Here is a 19973-nt window from a genome sequence, read left to right as displayed (position 1 = left end):
CGTCAGCCACCTGAGAATGGCCTTGTGACACCCAACAAGAGCTGGCAAAACCAGTCTGTGCTGGGAGAACTCCCCGGGTACTCAATGCTGCATTGTAACCGCACGTAGACACGTAAACACTGCCCAACTCCTGCTTGTTTTTGAGTTTGTGGAAAGCCTTTCAGAGCAAAAGCAAAGCCAGACTATAAAACTGCACCGTACCCTCACCCACAAGCGGTGAGGAAAGCTTGAGACATAAATATATAAAATCCATTTCTGTTACTTCATTGCTGTTTCCCTTCCAGCTGACTGCTGTGTCCCTGAATAGAAGCTTGGCTGGAGCCAGGAACTCTGGATATTCGCTGGCTCTGCGCCCCGAGGCCTAAGGGCAATGCTAAGGAGATACCACAAGCAGCGGAGTAATGCATGTGACATCAGCACAAACAAGGACATGTGATGTTTCTTTTAAGCCATTCCAGATTTAAAAACCCTACAGAGTTCCCATAAAAGGATTTTTTTTCCTTTTTAACTCTGTGTGTTCGCAGGCCTTGTTTACATTATCTTAAACAAAATAAAAACCTTTCCAATAGACAATGGAGGAATTTACAGGCTGTTAATACAACCTGAGCAGATTTATAAAGTACGTTCCTGACTGGTGGCAAGTGAACTCCAGGGAGCTGGAGGCACCACCATGGGTTAGGGGAATAGCCAGCTTCCCACTGTGCATCTTTTGCTCAAGCAACTGAGCAGAAACCGAGTTCTGTTTTGCACTGAGACAATTAAAAAAACAACAGAAAATGGTAAGTTCCTATAGAAGCTGCATTCCATTTGTGCTTTGCAATGCACTTGATTTGGTGGGGAAAAGCAAAAGGACCTCGCCTCCCCTGCTGGTGCCGTGTGCTGCCAGTGCCTCTGCAGAGCAGACCCCGGGTTCTAAGCAGGAACAAAGGGAAATCAGCACTGCGTAAATAGTCTACAACGCATGTGGGGGAAGCAATCCTGCTTCAAAAACAGAGTGGAATTCCAGCCTCCACAACTTTTAAAAGCCCCATGGGAACACACTGTCTGAGAGCTTCAGCTGTACCAAAGCTCGGTGCCACGCAGCCGTCACCTGATGAGCAGTGCCATAACAATGGGAGGACATAAAAACATCACTGAGTGCACAGGAAGAGGAGAAAAACAGCAAAGCTTCTCCTGGCACCGTCTTACTGAACCATCTGTCTTATTGCATGGTTCTGTCTGCAGAGCCACGCGAGCTATGCCAAGAGGGTGTAGCATAAACACAACTGAGGCTTGTTTCACCCTGTACAAGAGTAAAGAGCCTCCAGAAATACCCTTCCCTTTGTGCTTTACCCTTTCCACAGGGATTCACCACCTCCCAGCCACAGGACAACCCCCTCTAGAATCCCCCTTTTCCCAAGCATCCTCTCCACACCGTAGAACAGGACCTCTCCAGCTCCACCTAAAAGCTACTGACCCTCTGCTGCCGGGATTAGGGGAGCACAGGCACTGACAAGCACAGCAGGGATGGAGACACAGAGTGTCCCAGCCTGCCTGAACCCTGCAGAATTCATGGAGGGGAACACGAGGTCCTGAGGGGAGTTCCTGCACCATGGCTGGAGGGTGCAGGGCTGTGTCAACATCACATCACCCGCACGGCTAAAAATAGCAGATTTGGTGACAGCAAGATTCTTCTCTCTGTTCTCATCTGCACTTCCCCACAGCAGTTACCTCCTCCACCTGTTCTGGAGGTTTCTCTCTGTCAGCACACTCCCCTCTCTCCAAAGCCAGGTCCACTGATGTTTTGACCAGAACTTCAGTTGCTTCCAAGTCAAACTAATTTAAAGAACAAAGTCCTGTGAGCCACAGGAGCACAGAGCTCCCCTTCTCACCTGCTTGCAGGCAGCACCAAGCTCAAGTGGCCTCCCTGCAGCCTGGCTTTGCTTTTGGGACATTTTGAGTTAATATGAGGAGTCAATACTAAAGTGTCACAGACCAGTCTCCACCAGCAAGAATTTGTGCTGCATAAAAAGTACCTCCCACTAGCAGACATACCAATAAACCTGCCTTTAAACACAATCCTTTAGCAATCTCCACAAAAAACAGGGTCTCTTGGTTTATAGAGGGTTTCATAAAGCACTGGAGAACACGGTGGCCTGGAACATGCTGGGATGGAGGCTAAGATCCAGGTGCAATTTCAGGGCTCTTAGATACTGTTAGAAACACTCTTCTGCCCATGTCCTAATTTTCCTGTAGGTCCCCAGCTGTGAAGGAGGTTACTGGGTCCTGGAGAGGACCTCTGCCTACAGAGCAGGTCTGACCCTGCCAGCAGTGTGTGGGTGAGGACTGGGAGCAGTGGGGAGCTCACTGAGGGTGGCACAGCCCTGTCACAGCATCCTGGGCAGGGAAAGAAGTGAAAACATGCAAAGAATAAAGCACCACAGGAACTTAAGAGGTTTTCTGATTGCCAAGTGCATGTGCAGGGAACAAAGGTGAAAGTTACTCCTGGAGCTCCCCACTGTTATTCCTACAACAGCCTATTTGAATTTCAGCAGATTTGGGCGTCTGTACTAAAACAAAGACAAAACAAGCTGAAAGGGAGCAAAAGCAAGTCACAGTAAGGTCATACTTTTTTTTTTTTTTTTCCTTTTTACATTTGGGATAAAGCCAAGGTGTTTTATCCTCAACTTTATCACTAAAAAAAAAACAAACCAAAAAATCACCACTAATGTGCCTTAGGTCTAAGTTCAGCCTCATTCCTTTTTCTGACAGAGCAAAGCAGCACAATTCAAAGGCAGATTTTTTTTATTCTGCACCTCTGCACTGTCAGGCTGAATCCTGCTGGGCAGAACCAACGTGTGAACAACTTCTCCATGTGGAGTAGCACAAGAAAGGTCTTGGCTGTTACACACTGGTGCAAAGATCTGCTCTGCCAGACTTTAACCAAGTTCTCCCAGCTCACAAGCCAGGACCTTGAAAGTGGATTCATCCAGTAGCAACAGCCCTGGAGCAGAGGAGATTCCCTGAGGAGGGGGAGGAAGGAGAACTGGGTGGGCTGCAGCAGAGACAACTTCTGGCTTGACTCCCCTCCCATCCCTGCTCAAACCACACAAGCCCCAGCTTAACAGGGAATTTCTTATGCTGGATCTCTCCCCACTGAGTTTGTTCTCACTGCAGAGGTGCTTTCCCTGTGAAGCCAGGGAGCTGAACCCGTCACATCCCCGTTCTTCTCCATTTGTGCCCACCCCCACTGCACAGCTCTGGCCGTGTTAAACAATGTCCAGTCAATCCGACTGCCAGGAATTCTCCACAGCATCTCGAAAGGGAAGGAATGTGAAACCAAGGAATCACATGGCAGCTACACCTCCCCCTGCATATACCACCCACCCCCCTCAAACAACAAAACAACACTGCCTGTCATCTGAAACCACAGCCAGGCTCCAGCCAAAAAAGCTATTTTCCTAAGAATTCCAAGCAGCTGAGGCCCTTAAGTGATTGTATCCCTTCTGTGGGCCTCCAACAAATTTCAATAACTGCAAGACGCAGTATTTCCTTCCCAAAAGTCAGTTTGGGAAGTATATCAAAGCAATAAAGTCTGAACAACTGAAACTGCTGTACACAAAGGCCAGCAGAAGTATTTCAACAATGTAAAGCTAAAAACTGAAGCTGCTGCACTGCACACCCTCTGCTGCTGCAAGGCTTTGGGTCGATCCTGGGGCAGGGAGAGGTTTTTTCTGTGGAAAACTTGACCCTGTGCTTGCAGGGAAGGAAACTGTTAGCAGGGGGGATTTGTTTATCTCAATGGGACAAGTGCTGTGACTCAAACTGCAGATATAACCCAGCTTCAGACACATTGATTTATCTGTGTGCTGAACTAAAAAGTTGAATTCCAGTGTTTACACACATTTCAGCTTGTCCCATGCTCTTTTCTCTCTTTATGCTCAACAGAATTGCTTTAAGCAGAAGAGATATGATTTAGGCACAGAGCCTCCTGATGTAGCAAATGTCACTTACAAAGTGACATTTTTATTAAGCCTAATTTTATTCAGTAACACAAAGCTTGGATTTTGTTTGCTTATTAGAGAAGATAGCCCGAGGTGAGATTCTGGCCACAAGCAAAGTTGTTTTCTGGAATGTCTCAGTATCATCAAATAGTGGATTGACAGAGACTGTTTGAGCAGCCCCTCCTGTGGTGGCTGGCAAGAGCAGACCCTGCAGGGGTCAGGAGGCACAAGCTGTGCCTGCAGGGCAGTGGTGGCACTTACAGCATGTCGGGACAATTGTCTGGCTTTTCCAGCAGCCCCCCTTCCATGACGAAGCGCAGCACCTGCTCGTTGGTCATGCCCTGGTACGGCTGCTCCGCCAGCGTCGCGATCTCCCACAGCACCACTCCGAAGGACCTGCAGGGAACATCACAGTGTTAGGGCTCCCAGCCATCTTTACAAGGGTGTATTTCTTACAAGATGCTGAGTGCTGGGTCTCCGTGGGTATTTTCTAGATGTCCATGGGTATTTTGTTTTTTCCAAAGAATTCCAGTTGCTCAAAAAGCACGTGCCTGTGGTGACAGTCACAACCCCTCCCTCAAGAGACTGCTGACTTCAAACACCTCCACTCTAGTGAGCAAAGGGCTCAGGTGAGAATAACTCAGCTATCCCTTTGTGACATGCATGTAACTATGTTCTTGAAACAGAGCTTCCAGCTCCTTCCAGATAACTACAAAGCACAGCAGAAGTGAAAAAAGTAGTTTGTCTAATAATAGGAATTGATTACTGGCAAAGGAAGATAAGCATAGTTATGTAATTGGGTAGTTTGGACGTAAGTATTGACACTTTCTAAAAATACCTCCATTTAAAATTAGATTATTGAGCAGACACAGCTCAAATTGTCTGTCCTGCAATGAAGAGTCAACTACTTTTAGAGCTGCTGGTCAAAGAAGGAAAATTTTGATGTTGTCTGACTTCTGTGGTAAAATGCTGAGTCAAGCTGAGTGAAAAACACACAGTTCCACTGGGGGGGTGTTATGAAAACAAGGAGTCCAGTGTCATTAGCTGGTTATGGCCCAGTGGTTTTGTCTTTCAGCTATCCCTGGGATCTAAACTGGTTTGCATCTGGAGCCAGAAGCCACAAACTGCCTTGCAATTGTTTTCCTTTTAGGGGAGGGAGGGACAGGGGGTCAACTCAACATTTGAGTGCCTTTGAAGCTTCTTTGATCATGGCAGGGATAACAAGGACAAGTCTTGCACACCTACTCTTCAGATTATCCTAGCAAATAAACTCTGGTTGCTCCTTCCAGGCAACTACCAGCTCTGAAAGAATGCAAGATGCTGAGGATTTATTTATAGAAATCCACCCTCACCGTGAACAGTACTCCATTAATTTTAAAATGTCCTCCCTTCCCTAACTACAACAAAAACAGCCCTGTCTAATTACCTCATTCTTCAGCCTGAAAAGCAATAAAAGAATGAGTTGCTAAAATAAAGCTCCACCCTTCAAACCTCCAGACACTCTTCCTTCCTGCAGTTGCCATTTCACCTTACAGCTTATAAATCCTGGACTCCAAACACTCAACAGGGTTTTGTCTTTTTGACATCTTGGCTTCTAAAACTGATCTCGAAGAACATGGGACTACATGTAACAATATCTGCCCAGAAGGACAGGAAAAAACAATCTCAACCTTTTGTTTACTGTTTGATGCAAATAAATGGCCCCCAAAACAGCCAAGTTCCAGAGTTTACACTGAGCAACTTCAAATCTGGACCAATAAAAGGATTCAGGGAATTTTTCCAGCCATGAAGAGACCTCCAATGTATAGTGCCTGGTGTAAAAGTCACTGAGAAAGACTGATCCTTTTAGCCATAAGCAGATCAAGGAAACAGACATTAGTCTATAGTATTTCATGACATAGAAATAGTATTTCATTATAGTGTTAAGTCAAGTTCCACTACATTTGGAATTTAGATTGAAATTTCTCTGTAGCTGTGGATACATGTTCTAAACAAACAGCAAATTTCTCATGTTGAGCCCGTTTTTTTGTGCCTCCAGACAAGTACACCCCTGTGAACCAAATTTCAAGAGTAAATCACTTCCAACAATTAAGATGCCAAACCATCCCAAGGAGAACCTCTCTGAAATACCCATGAGTACTGTGAGCCTCCTCTTCATAAAACACTTTTTTTCCTCTCTATGCTTACAAGTAAAAATCTGTCAAGATTTTACTGCTCCTCCTCTTCAGCTTTCCAATCCTGTAATCACTAAACTACTTTCCACGCCAGGATATTCACTCAGATTGTCCCACCAATGAACTGCAATACTGTTTGCACAATCCTACTTTTGGACTGAGCAACCAACAAATGCCTAATCATGAAATCCCAGGATGGTTTGGGCTGGAAGGGGCCTTAAAGCCCATCTTGTTCCACTTCCTGCCATGGGCAGGGATACCTTCTCCTATCCCAGGCTGCTCCAATGCCCATCCAATCTGGCCTTGGACCTTCCAGGGATGGAGCAGCCACAGCTTCTCTCTGGGCACCCTGTGCCAGGGCTTCACCACCCTCACAGGGAAGAATTCCTTCCCAATATTCAATCTAAACCTCCTCTCTTCCTTGCTAGGGAAACACACGTGCACTTCCTGTAACAACTACAGCACTAATTTACATCTGACACCTTATTTGGCGTCACACCTAGGGGTTTTTTGTTTGGAATTTGAGTTATATTTAAAGAATAACATCACTTAAGAGTCGCAGGCTAAAAGAAAGCATGAGTGGAACACAGATGGGACATCCCCACTGCTCACCCTGAGCTGCTCTGAACCCTCTTGGAGGCAATGGCTGGACATGAAAATTCCTGTTGTGTGGCAAGAACAGACAGCCCTGCCAATTCCTCACTCCAGGCTTGGTCAGTCCTACATCTGGGGATTTTCTAGTGATATAGTCCAAATTTCTGTCTGCTTTGTGAAGCCATTACAAGTCCCAAAATTCTTTTACTGGGGGGACTGCCAAAAGCATGCCTGTACTGTTCCATCAGATAAATGGCTGATACGGGGCTTCCCTTCGACTCAATGTGGTTGTTTTCATCTGCTTCCAAGTCTGAGAGTTACTGGATTCAAAAGAAAGTTACTAGCCATATGTAAAATAAAATTTAAGCATCATTCTGGTGCTTTGCTCTTTCACTTTAATTCCTCTTAGGAACTTCTTGTTCAGAGCTGGTGCTGTGAACTAGAGACCACTGACTCCAAACTCCTCAAGCTGCTCAAAGAAAATGCAGTTTACTCCGAAAACATCATTCCTACTGACTTCTAGACATTTGGAGGCAATCAGCTGCCAATTCTGTAACAGATCAGCAGTAAAAACATCTTGTTAGGAATAAAAGACAGGAGAGGTTTTGCCAGTACACAACCATCCTCTGCCAAGTCCTCCCTACCTATCTCAAAAGCTGGGGGGTGTGTGGGAAATAGTTCCAGGGGATTAATTCTCCTAAGTACACGCCTCTATTAATAACTGCACAGATACAGCAAGCATGCAGTGTCCTTTGAAAGAAAACCCTATTTCTGCATCTTGCAGTATATAAAACAAGCAAACAAAGCTCCAAATGGAGAGGGATATGCACAAGGGACAACTCCCCCAAAAAGCCTGTGAGTGTATACAACCCATCTGGGGGAAAGTGATGTTATTTACACAGAAGGTTTTGATGGAAAAGCAGGTCAGCACTAGGAACCTTTCTATATTCTTGGCAACTTTAAATGCTTTTCCTGAAGGAGGACAATTTAAAAAATGACAACTTGCTCTTCCAGATGAAGGTAATGTTTTTCACTGCACAACTGATTTTACAACGAACAGTGGGAAACATACTGCCACCTCTGGTTTTAGAATCCATTTAATTCTGCTCTCCCTGAGAGCAAAATTTAACCTCACGAGTTCTTGCTGAAACATGAACTCATGGAAGAACCCAGTTACCTTTGAACGGACAGGAGAAGCAGTACACTTGGTTAAGTCTACTAAAACAAGAAGAGAGGCTAGAAAGGAGGAGGTTAAAGCCATTTTTCAGAGCCTTTTTGTTACCAGACATCGGAGTGTGTTGTGAAGACTCCATCTTTCAGCGACTCCGGGGACATCCAGCGGACAGGCAGCAAGCCCTTCCCTCCTTTCCGGTAATAATCTGTCTCGTAGATATCTCTCGTCATGCCAAAATCTAGAAGGTAGAAATACTCTGAGTTTGTGTGAGAAAATGACAAACATTTCCCCTTCCTACAAGGCAGAGAATCACACTTGGATGTGAGGAATCTGTGCTGTGCTCCCACGACACTTGACTTTGCAGATACTTCAGCTGCTGCCTCGGGGCTGGTGACCTTCCCTCCCAACACCAACAGACTGTGCCACTGACATCAGGGGTGACAAGTCTGAATGGTTTAAATATAGGAATATGAAAACTTCCAGCATTTATGCTCAAGCTTTGCAGTAAGATGAGTCTTCTGAAGGTCAAATAATTTACTAGTTGTTCCCCAAACTCAGTGATTTTCTTTTTTTTTTTAAGGAGTGTAAGGAGCTCCTTTAGTACTTACAACTGTTTAATCTGATTCTGTTTAATCAATCTCACATGCTGACAGAAATACTTCTCTTTGTTTTCTTTTTCCTATTTCCAAAGGAAATTCGCAGCTTCTGTACAATATTCCATTTCAAGTGCTACAGAGGATTATGCTGTTCATTTGTGATCAACACACCCAAATATTAAAGACATACTTCCAGTTTGTATCCATGCTTAGCTGTAAATTCATAAGCATTTGCAAGACTTGGATCTAAAAATGTTCGTCCCCGTGACTGCAACCCAGATTTATTCCAGTGTATTTTCTCTACAATCAGCCTGAGACAGAACTGCTGGGTCTCACACTTGCCTATTGAAACCAGTTACTGTGCTCTCAGACACCAACCAAAATGTTAATAAATTAGAGGTCAGCAGTCCTCTGACTGGTATTAAATGCTGTCTGATGACACACAGGGCAAAATCCATTTTACCAACACAGACCTGTAATTGCCCCCTTTTTTTCCCCCTGGGAAATGTGTACAGAACTCCCCCAGCTCTCTCAGTTATCACCAGTCAGTGGTGAGTGACCAACCAGGCGTACCAGGGACACCGGCACCCTCGGCGATTATGACTAAAAAGCCCATCTGTGCAGCTCTTCCATCACTCCCACACACCAGGGTGATTTTATCCTGGCTGAATGGAAGATTCTTTCAAAATGTAATGCAAATAAGAAACAGACATGCAGTGAGCACAGGGTAGTGTGGCATAAAGCTCTTCCTCTGAGATCTGAACAGTCTGAGTTGGCGTGTTCCAGCCAAGATGCTCCTGAACTGTTTCTGCATGAAGGGATTTTCAATGCTGCTACATAAACAAGAGCAGTGCAGCACATTTACAAAATGCTTTTGGGGTAACCATGAACACGCTAAAGGGAAGAAATGCACCATATCTTCAGTTTACAGAATTGTAAAACAAGCTGATGGGGGCAGGAGGAGAAAACTGGAATGGGAAGGATTTAGGCTGACTTCCCACGAACCTGCAGAAAATACACAAAATCCCCAAAAGATCTTATTTCCTAATTAACTGACTCAAAATGAAATCATTTTTTCTTTCTCCCAAATGACAGGATTACTTACACAAATTATCAAAATAGCTGAGTTAAGCTCAGAGAAAAAGAATTAGTTTCCTACAGCAGAAGGCTGTTGCTATACACGTTATTTTAATATGCACAACTCAAAAACAGCCAACAGCTTAAAATCACTCTCTCTGGAGACAAGACTGAAAAAACTCATCTGACACTATTTTGGAGGGATGGTGAAAGGAAAAAAAAATTGGTGATCTAACAGCAGAGCAGAAGAAAAGCCATTCAGCTGTCTGGGAAGCAGAACTCCAGTTTAGACTGGAAAGCACCCAGCTGAAGTCATTCCTCTTCCAACTCAGATATGATTTAAAATAATCCTAAAATTCTCATTCTTGAATCAATAAACAGGAGGTAGAATTATTTTTGTGCATTAACAGAGACATGAATGATACACCAGTGATAACTACACCATCTACCCAGATGTCTGCACTACCTGAACCTACCTCACTTCCTCACCAGCTCTTTTTAAACCCACATGCTGTACTGTTGCCTCACTGGACCAACAGCAAGCAGAGGTATTCCAGAGGTTTCAGCTCAGTGTTAACTGCTCACAGGTCTTAAATCACAGCAAGTCTTCACAAGGAACCTATTTCATTCTGCAGATATTTAAGCTAGAGCTCAGCTTTAAAAATAAATAAATAAATAGAGAGAAAGCCTTCTAGGATACTGATTTTCCAGGATGATTCTATGACCTGTGCAAGGGTCAGGAGAGCCCACCTCCAATTTTGACTGTGAAGTCCTCGGCCACCATGCAGTTCCTGGCGGCGAGGTCCCTGTGCACGAACTTGTTGGCGTTGAGATAGGCCATGCCGTCAGCGATCTCTCCCGCCATCTGGATCATCTTCTTCAGGGTCGGGGGTGCCTGCCCAGGGTTGTTCTGAGCAAGATGAAGATCAAACAATTAACAGACCACATCCATCCTCTTGTGCACATACTCAGTTCTGTCCCTTTAATTTATCCACACTGGAATTTCTAGATCAAGGGCAAAAGCTGCTGAGCTCATTTTCTACATAGGCTGCTGTGATTCAGGGGCAAGTGACCTGTGTGTCATCTTTGTCCTTCAGACCCTCTATCTATCATATGTGACAATTTTAGCTGTCAGACTGATGGCCTATGCATGAGAGTTTGCACAGGAGCTAAGATAACAGATATTTACTTTCCAGCAGGGACAATGGGCAGGACACACAACATGAAACAATTATCCTAACATGTGTTCTTAAACCAGCCAATTTCTGTAACATCTTGATGAGAAAGTGTATCAGACAAGAGATCTAATGCAAATCTGGGAAAGAGGACACAGTGACACAAGAAGGGACCTATTCCATGTGGCACTCTGGGCTGCCTCATGAAAGAGCTGCTGGAGATCACACAACAGCTCATGTTTTGTCCTTAGACTGAAGGAGAAGGGCAGGAAAGGCTAATTGCCTGCTGCTTCCAACGTGAGGCTGTCTTGTTCAAGATGATTCAAACTGAAGAAATAAACCTGCAGCAACTCATGACTCACCTCTGTGTCTGGCCTCAATGATCTCAGGTAACTTTTGAGGTCCCCACGTGTCATCAGCTCCATGATTACCAGTGTAGGCTGGCCCTGAGAAACAACACCAAGCAGCCGAACCTGGCAGAGGCAAAACAAATGTTCAGTACAAGTATGCAAGTACAGCTAATTATCATTTATTCATGTTGATATGCAGCCCTGTGGGAAAGGTCTGAATGTAGATTTGGTTCCACTTTCTGACTGGGGTTTCACAATAGTACTACAAAGCTGCGCAGAGTTGAAGTTAAAATCTCAATTTCTCACTTCAGGCAGGGCAGACATGCCCAGAACAGCCTCGTGTCAATGAGCACCAGGGCTGGATGAGTCACAGCCTCGTCACATCCTCAGCACTCACCACATGGTGACAGTTGAACTCCTTCATCACCGAGGCCTCGTTCAGGAACTCGATCCTCTCACGCATGCTCGCAGACTCATTGACCGTCTTGATGGCCACCCTGGTCTCTGGCTCATCCTTCACCACTCCCTTGGCTATTCCCTCATACACCATTCCAAAGGAGCCTTGCCCAAGCTCCCGACACATGGTGATCTTCTCCCGGGGCACCTCCCACTCGTCTGGAACGTACACTGAGGGGAGAGAGAACAGGCCCTGATGTTCCACTGCTGCCCGTGCTGGGAGCGCTCCCTGCTCCATGACAGCAGTGACCAGACATGCCCCACCAGTTCTGCTGTTCCAACCCCACACAGAATGCTGAGACCTTGCACCATGTGTGCCATCAGGCCAGGGTCTGTCCCATACTGACACAGGGGGATGATGGCATACAAATAAATCTGAAAGAAAGGTGAACCTGAAGTGGCCTCACTATGGTACTGACATATTGGGATAGAAATAAGGAACCTCAAAGCACAAAACCCGTGTGGGAAGAGGCTCAAATCAATGCTTTGGGTTAAATCTTTTCTTGGAATCCTTGCTCTCCTAATTCTCCCAGACAGCATCAAACGTACTTGATCATCTGTATCAGTTTAGTGTCTGCTGTATTCTCTATTAACACTGATTTCATGGCTAGAGGGAAGCAGACTCTGATCCAGCAGTTCTTTGCATGGCATTATTCTGATCCCTTGCACAGACACCGTTGCACCAGCAAAGGCAGAACTTGCTGCTGCTGCTGCTACAGGTCTTTGATCTGAGGTAGAAGAGAGCTCTCAGAAGGTGACTGCCAGGAGGCAGGACTGCCTCAGGCAAGAAGACATCCAAGTACCCACTGATGCTGCTGCCTATCAATCACCAAAGGAGGGGACAGTTGTGTCACATGCTCTGCATAGGTGAAAGGACAGGATGAAAATAGAGGATTGTAGCATGAACAGTGACAGACCTTTAACCTTAATGGTGTTGCTATAAAAAAATAACAGTAAAATAGTCTGCTGCCACTCTGGGTAAAGCCATTAGTCTCCTGGGGGGCCTTTGGAAATACTATTCCAGCAAGAAATCTGTAACAGCAACACCAGACTAAACCACAAACAGAAAAACTGAGGTCTCAAGGACATTTGTCTGATGTTGTGATTTCTTCAAGTCATGAGTTTGTTTCAATAGGGCAAAACTGAGCTTACAAGGGCAAACATGAAAGACCACAAATTCATTCATTCTTCCTTCAGTACAGTCAAAACATCACTGGAAGAGTAGGTGATAATGTGAAAGTGAAGCTAGGGAATCCAAATTTCATGCCTCAGGTGGATAAAATTACAGGAAAAGCATTCAAAAACTCCCCAGTTTCAACAGACAAGTGTCATTTGCATATTGGCAATTCTAGATTCCAGCACAGTCCTAATAAAATTGGGGAAGTGGCTTTACAGCACATCTTTTAGAGTTTCATGCCTTTCAAAGTCATCCACCAACAGAACATAGGACAGTAAAAGCATCACAAGTTAAGGTCACACTCACCGTCTGAGGCACTGAAGTACTCAGGGTTCACAGAAGCATAAAGTACTCCATTGCCCAGTCTGTCACTGTTCCTGTAGAAATATTGGGGTTTATTTCTTTTATCTTTCAATCTGAGTATATTTCAGACCATCTCTCCCACAGCTTTTCCACTGCTTGCTCAACCACAGAATATTATTTACCACATGTGGAGTTTTTCAAAGGGGACAAACTGAGATCTTATCTACGCCATAATCAATGGGAACACAGTCCAGAATAGCTTCTCAGGAATTCTGGAGTCTTCTCTACACCAAATCAGTGCCAGGAAAATGTAAACACAAGGTACTTTTAGCTGCTGGGTAAATTTTTTTTAAGAAAGGCAGCTATATTTTTATACAACCAGGAGACCCGTGGCTGAGAATGCACTTTACCATCATCAGCTCTGCTGTGGGAGTGAAGTTTTTTAGCAAAAGAAAAAACTCTTTCTAGTGGGGGATTCCATTCAACATTGAACATTTGTACTGCTATTAAATTCTCGTTGTGTGTTTCAATGACATAAAAAAAATAAATCACTAGTTACAAAAAACAAAATTGAGGAAACCAAATTAACCGAACAGTCCCAATGACAGCTCTTAGCCAGGATATAATTTTTTAAGTGGGTGTAATGACTTTAAAAAAAACCCTAGAATTTGAAAAAAAAATCTTAATTAATTCATTAATCTAAATAGAACTAACTTTTCATTATTTATACTGACCCATATTTCAGTCAGATCTTCTGATTATACAGGTCCAGTGTGTGCCATCATTGCCCCACGGATATGTTTCTCATGAGCCTTCCCTCTTCCCACTCAAACATGATACTGCAATAAAAACCCTCTTTATATCTCCAGCAGCAGCAGCAGCCAGAGGCTGGTAACTCTAAATCATCTCCCTTTCCATACCAACAAGGCAGAATCTACCTCAGCCTCCTGACTCCTCTGAATGTCATTTCTCTTTTTCATTTCTAACTCACTCCATGGGCACAGATTTGAAAATAAACAATTCCCCTCCTGCAGGTTTAAGTACCAGCACACGGAACTCACCTCTTTTTGTTAAAGACGTAGAGCATTATCAGCAATCCCCCAAGGATGAGCAGCAGAGCAATAGGGAGCACAATTACCAAGTGCAGGAAGTTTCCATAGTTTGCTGCTGCAACCAACAAGAAAACAATTGTATCAGGATTTCTATAAAAGCTCTGTTAACAAAGAAACATTCAAAACCCACTCTGTGTATTTCCATACAGGGAACAAATCAAAGTTCTCATTTTCTTGTCTGATGTGGAAAAATGTACTCGGAAAGCCTCCCTGACTGCAGATGAGTGAAACAAGAAAGCAGACACTGAAAGGCATTAATTTTGTACAGAACAGTGTCTGTCTGGGCTTTGTTTTCACAAGTTATGCTTAAAGGACTTGCATTCCTCAGTGAACAATATCCAATTGTTCGCTTGCACATCCACCTTTTTTTCCACCTTTTGTTCACCTTGCAGCTGCTTATATTCAGAATATACATGCACTGCTCTTTACTTCAAATTATTCAAAGGTCAGCAACCAGAAAACCAAAAAGGGATAAAAGACGGAGTTGCAGTTTTCTGGGGATGTATCTGCTCTGCAACTAAACACAGAATGTCTTAAAGAGGGTGTCTGTGGTCATGTTCTTTCAAAATATAAGTGACTCCCATTGTCAGGACCAGCATCACCCTTTCATCAGGACACTTTTTTAAAATCAAATGTCACTCAGAACAGGTCAACCTGCCAGCCAAAAATCTACACAAACGATTTGTTTCTCCAATTATTTTGCGATTTTAAGCAGGTTTTCCTTGTTGCCACAGGTTTTATACATAGCAGCTGCATGTTGTTATAGCTAACATCACATTCCCAACACAGCTGCACATCCCAGGAAGCTGCAGCAGGATGTTCTCCACACCCACACCTGCCTGTACCTCTCACAGAACCCAAAGCTGCAAGGAAAGGACCAGACCTCTCACATACCACTCCTGGCTGTCTACACTTGCCGAAAAAACGGACCAGAGAAGAGTTCCCAAAGAATCATCAGCAAGACAGTTCAGAGGCAAGAGGCTCAAATTCCCAGTCACATGAACATCAGGAATTATTAAAAAGACAATAAACCCCCAATTCAACACAGCCTGTCAACATTTGTCTTACATTTGGGCTGCACATAGAAAGAGATGGGCTCAGTCCAGGACCCATTCCCAGCCAAGGAAGTGGCCTGAACTCTGGCAGAATAGTTTCCAGGGTTCAGGTGAGTTAGTTTAGCTCCTCCAAGCTTCTTGTATTCCTGTCTGGAAACACATTCTCGCTTCTCCTAGAAGAAAAAAGCAATTTGCACATGTTATTATCTTCACATTCTGAAGAAAGCAATATAGCTGCAGGATAAGCTCATTTTTGTAACTAAAAGCCCCACCTGATCAGTTTTACTTCAAACACCGTAAGGAGATATGTGAAATTTAAGAACTCCAAGGAAATGAAGGAAAGACATGCTGGTAGGTGCTAAGTGTCTGAAATCACAATTTCTGTTTGTGCAGCACTGCACAGAGGCATGTTAAGAAAGATCCAACTTTGTGTATAAATTAAGAATTATGAGGAATAATGTCAAATCCTCACCTCTCCGTGCTGCCCATATTTGATTTCATACATCAGGATCAGCCCATTTGGATTTGCAGGCTCCAACCACTTCAGGTAGACGGTATTTTCCTCTTTTGCTTCCCATGACACTGTTCCTGGAATGTTATCTGCTCCCTCTGTAAAATATTTACAGGTGATGTGAGAAGAACACCTATGACTGAAACAGGAACTTCGGGAAGAGTTGAGGAAAATGGAAGGTTCATGATGTTCTTCAGGTGCAGAGGCTCTGCAGCAAGAGCCATTCAAATCCAGGGAACAAACTGCATGGGCCAAGAGCCTGCTGGAAATTAGCTCAGACTGAACTACTGGTTCCCAGAAAATCAGTGCAGAGCATTCAGCTCCACCAGGAATGGGTTCTGGCTATCAGCACCTGATTCTTCCTTCTCAATTCCCCCTAACACCAAAACAGGGCAGGGATCTATTCCCACCAAAAGGTTGCAAACAGCTGTAAACACATAACATCTGCCCCACTGACATCCTTTTCCTAAAACAGTCATAGGAAATCCATCCCCATTTAAAACAGTCTTTGCAGCAATTCAGGAACTGCTTTATCCCTATTTAGTTCCTAATAGTTTAATGTGACTTAACAAGAATGTGAAGTGTGTTTTCAGTCTGAAAAAATACCACCTTCTCAAAGATAACAGAAGAAAATAGGATTGTTTAGCCTTTTGATTTTCAGAGGCATGTGTTAAAAATCTGGGAACACTTCTTTCCTTTTCCCTGATCTCACAGATTTCCTTATTTCCTTGAAATAAGCGATACTTTTTGCTTTTTTTACTGACACAGCTGGATCTGGATTATGATAGCCCTTCCTTTCAGAAACAAAACAAAATTGCTACCATTTTGCATCCAATATCCCCAGACATCTGCTGGAGTCAGAAGCTCATTGCTGGATGCATATGAGCTTACACTAAAATCATCTCTATTCTTCTCAGAAGTACAATCTGCAAAAGTCCCAAAGACGAGCATAGCATTCAATGCTTCCTATATGAAGTAGTCTAGAGGCCAGGGATTGGGCACAAAGAAACACAGTATTCCTCCTGTTCCCAGGCTGGACAAATGCATGGTCGTTCTGTGACAGAATAAACATTTGGCAAACATTCCCACCAGCAAAACTCCAACATCTGCAAACAGTTCCGAGTGAACACAGCAAAACCAAACATTAGCAAAGAAACGTTGCCGTGGATCTATTCAGCACACAGGGAGCTGAGGAACAAAACTTTCAGCCCACCATGTATGTCTGGGGGTCTCATTTCTATTGCTGGGAAACAGAGTCTCTCCTAATTATCCTGGCAGTCAACTTGTCCCGTTCTCCAGCTCCCAGCATAGACTCAAACACATCTCTTGGTACACACAACACCAGTCAAAGACATGGAACAAAAAAAATCTATGCAGCTCCAATTTATCCTACTGCATGGAATTTTTTTTACTAAACCCCAATGTAATTCTAAGTGGTTTGGGAGAGCTTGTCCCCCTTGGGCTTGATCTGTGCCCAGTAAAGGCAGAGCTGGCCCCATGTGAGCATACCTGAGGGCATTGTCCTGGCAAACACGAAGTTGGATGCGCTGCAGCCGAGCGTGTCGGCCTCGTGGTTGCAGCTGTGAATATCGATGCGGTAAAGAGTGAAAGGCAGGAGATGGGAGATGACAGTTCTCTCCTTGCCATCCACCTTGGTCTCAAAGAAGGGATATTCCACCTCGCTCTCCTCCGTGTCAGAGGCGTTGGTGAAGTGATCGGTCCCAGTTGTGTTCCTGTTCCGAGTAGCCAAGGTGGTGTTGGCGATTCGGAACACGTCCCTCCGCTTCCGGTCGGGCCTGAAGAGCAGACACAGATAAAGGAAAGGGCTCTTTAGAGAAAATCCACTTCTTCTCCAGCTCTGGAAAACTTTGCTAAACACCCCAATGAAACAGGCAACAGCTAATAGAATAGCTAAATAAAGGAAACTGCAAAACAAGAGGAAAATTTTCTCTAAATCTGGACCTGCCAGGTGTCAGCACATCTCATTTCTCTCTCTTTTGGTCAGGAACCAACCAAAACTCTGAAGCTCACACTGAGCCCCAGGATGAATGTGCTAACTTCTGACTTCACACAATAAACCAACCAGCAAAGAACAGCTTCACCGTTACTCAATAAGCATCCTGGATTTGTGTTTCATGACAGTAACGCTGACACTTAAAATAAAAATCAGATGCTAAAGGTTGAAAGGGTTAGGAGGGGAAAAACCATTATAAAGTTTGCTGGATTAGCAAAGGAAGCTGAGCCTACTGAGAGTTAGCTTTGCAGTTGTGATGTAATTAGAATGTATTGCAATGAGAGGAGAAACCTTGGAAGGCAGCTGAAGGCCATGAAGGCTCAACACCACTCGGGTGGTCATCTGTGTATCTCTGCTTCTCTCACCCAAACAAAAGCTCTGCAAAGGAACAATCCTATGGAAGAAAACTCAGCACTAATATTGTGTAGAGGCAAAAGTTCAATGAGTACCTTTGCCTTTCAGGCGTCTGGGTGAAATTCAAGCAGAGATAGAAAGTTGAGGATTTACAGCCACACCATTGCTTTCTCAAGCCCGGGGAACTGCTGTAGTGGACAGCCCAAAGTGAAAGGACAAGGATCAAGATACTCTTAGAACCACATGGGTCAAGTAAGCAACACACCGTGGCCACACCCTGGACCTATCCCTCGGTCCTGCCCCAGGCCTGAGGCTGTTCTGCACAGGAGCACCAACTACACAGGGCAGTCTGGATTTACTGCTCCTGCTCCCTTGTCTCCAAAGGCTGCAGGAATGCTCATGCCCAGAAAGCAACGCCACAGGGGAGGTAAAGGACAAAGAGTCACACTACAAAACCAATTTGGGCTTGAATCCTGTCCCTGAAATCACTTCACCAATGCCCATGAGCACCTGGCCAGTGCAACAGGTACCAAGGGCATGAGGTCCAACAGCTCTACCAGAGAGCAAGTTACAAACCAGGCAAATGAGGCCTCCCTCGAACACACAACAGGAAGAAAGATGACTCAACAGGACAACTTAATTCACTGTCAAATATATCATCTGAGTACATGCAGCCACAGAGCAGCATGCTGCAGAGAGAGCCAAGAACAGGCTCACTCAGTTTTGAAACCTTCTGGCAGAGTTTGGATGAATTTTTTTCTTTCCGAGTTCACTACAAAAATTTCCAAAATCCCTTTACTACATCGCAAATAGTCGTTTTGACACTCTAACCACCATGTAAACCATGTCACAGAAATAAACACAGACAAAAAAGAATTTCCTAAGTTAGCAACAAATTGTTTTAAGCAACACACAAGCAAATATCTTGTCAACTAAGGCAATTTCATAAGATACAAGCATTTGTGCCTTGTCTACACTGGAATCTATGGAAGTTACTAAACCTATTCACCCTGCTTACAATGTGTATTGATTTACTGCTTAAGCTCAGTGGAAAGAACAAACTTCTCATCAGTAAAAAGTTGGATGCCTGGCCTTCAACTGATGAACATCTGCTCAGATTCTGTGGTTAAAGCAGTGAAAATAAGAAGTTCGTTTTCAATCAGCCACAGAAGCATGTGCCAATGCAAGAATCCAAAAGGCCTGACTTTATCACTGCTTTTATGGAGCTTCAACTCTTTGGTGGTATCTAGGGGTGGAGAGGAATACAGCCCTATCTTGTCTTTGGAGAAAAGGAACACAAAACTTGTTGGTGAAAAGCTATGGTTGTGTCACTAAGAAAAAAGAGCTGCAGAATAACCACGAAGTAAATGTAAATAAAACATGGTGAGATTTGACATCAGTGATTTTCAGTCAAGCAGCTTCCTGCATTCATGAAATGCAGAGATAAAGGCAAAAAGCAAGCATCCAAGGGAGTAAGGAAAAGCCTAGAGATAGAAACTTGAAAAATCATTTATTCCATTAAGGGAGAGGAAGGAAAAGAAATGCAAGAGAAAAATTAAAAATAACACTATAAAAATTAAATCAAATCAAAAATATTAAAAAAAAAACTTGGGCTATTTAACAGCAATGCTCACTCTTTTTCTATTTCATGGCAATTTTAATGTTATTGCTCAGAGAACACACAGTCCCATCCTGCTCATTAGTGAAACAAAAACCTTGAAGAAGAAATTCATTCTCCTCTGGTAGTGAATGTCACTTCAAGACTAAGCAGAATCCTGTTGGAAATCCACCATGGCACTAATACACATGGGGTCATCCAGAAGTTGCACAAGAGATTAGATCAACAGACTTCTTAAACAATCTTAAAA

General features: G+C 44.0%; 1 protein-coding gene across 4 annotated transcripts in view; it reads right to left on the bottom strand.

The window, feature by feature from the left end:
* The window catches only part of IGF1R (insulin like growth factor 1 receptor), a 171063-nt gene that overhangs the window by 6777 nt on the left and 144313 nt on the right, over positions 1-19973 (bottom strand). For 2 of the 4 annotated variants that reach the window (XM_086849750.1, XM_086849752.1), the window contains exons 11-20: positions 17247-17533; positions 15699-15835; positions 15240-15399; positions 14121-14226; positions 13063-13133; positions 11521-11750; positions 11136-11246; positions 10349-10508; positions 8034-8163; positions 4245-4379 (exon numbers count right to left, since the gene is read on the bottom strand). In XM_086849750.1, coding sequence (XP_086705876.1) covers positions 4245-4379; positions 8034-8163; positions 10349-10508; positions 11136-11246; positions 11521-11750; positions 13063-13133; positions 14121-14226; positions 15240-15399; positions 15699-15835; positions 17247-17533 — 1527 coding nt within the window. The remainder of the gene's footprint in view (positions 1-4244; positions 4380-8033; positions 8164-10348; positions 10509-11135; positions 11247-11520; positions 11751-13062; positions 13134-14120; positions 14227-15239; positions 15400-15698; positions 15836-17246; positions 17534-19973) is intronic. The other 2 variants (XM_086849751.1, XM_086849753.1) reach the window with 1 other exon arrangement.

This window comes from Cyanistes caeruleus, chromosome 13 (assembly GCF_971803275.1).
Source record: "Cyanistes caeruleus chromosome 13, bCyaCae1.hap1.1, whole genome shotgun sequence".
Taxonomy (NCBI): Eukaryota; Metazoa; Chordata; class Aves; order Passeriformes; family Paridae; genus Cyanistes; species Cyanistes caeruleus.
This window is presented reverse-complemented; position numbering and strand designations above follow the sequence as displayed.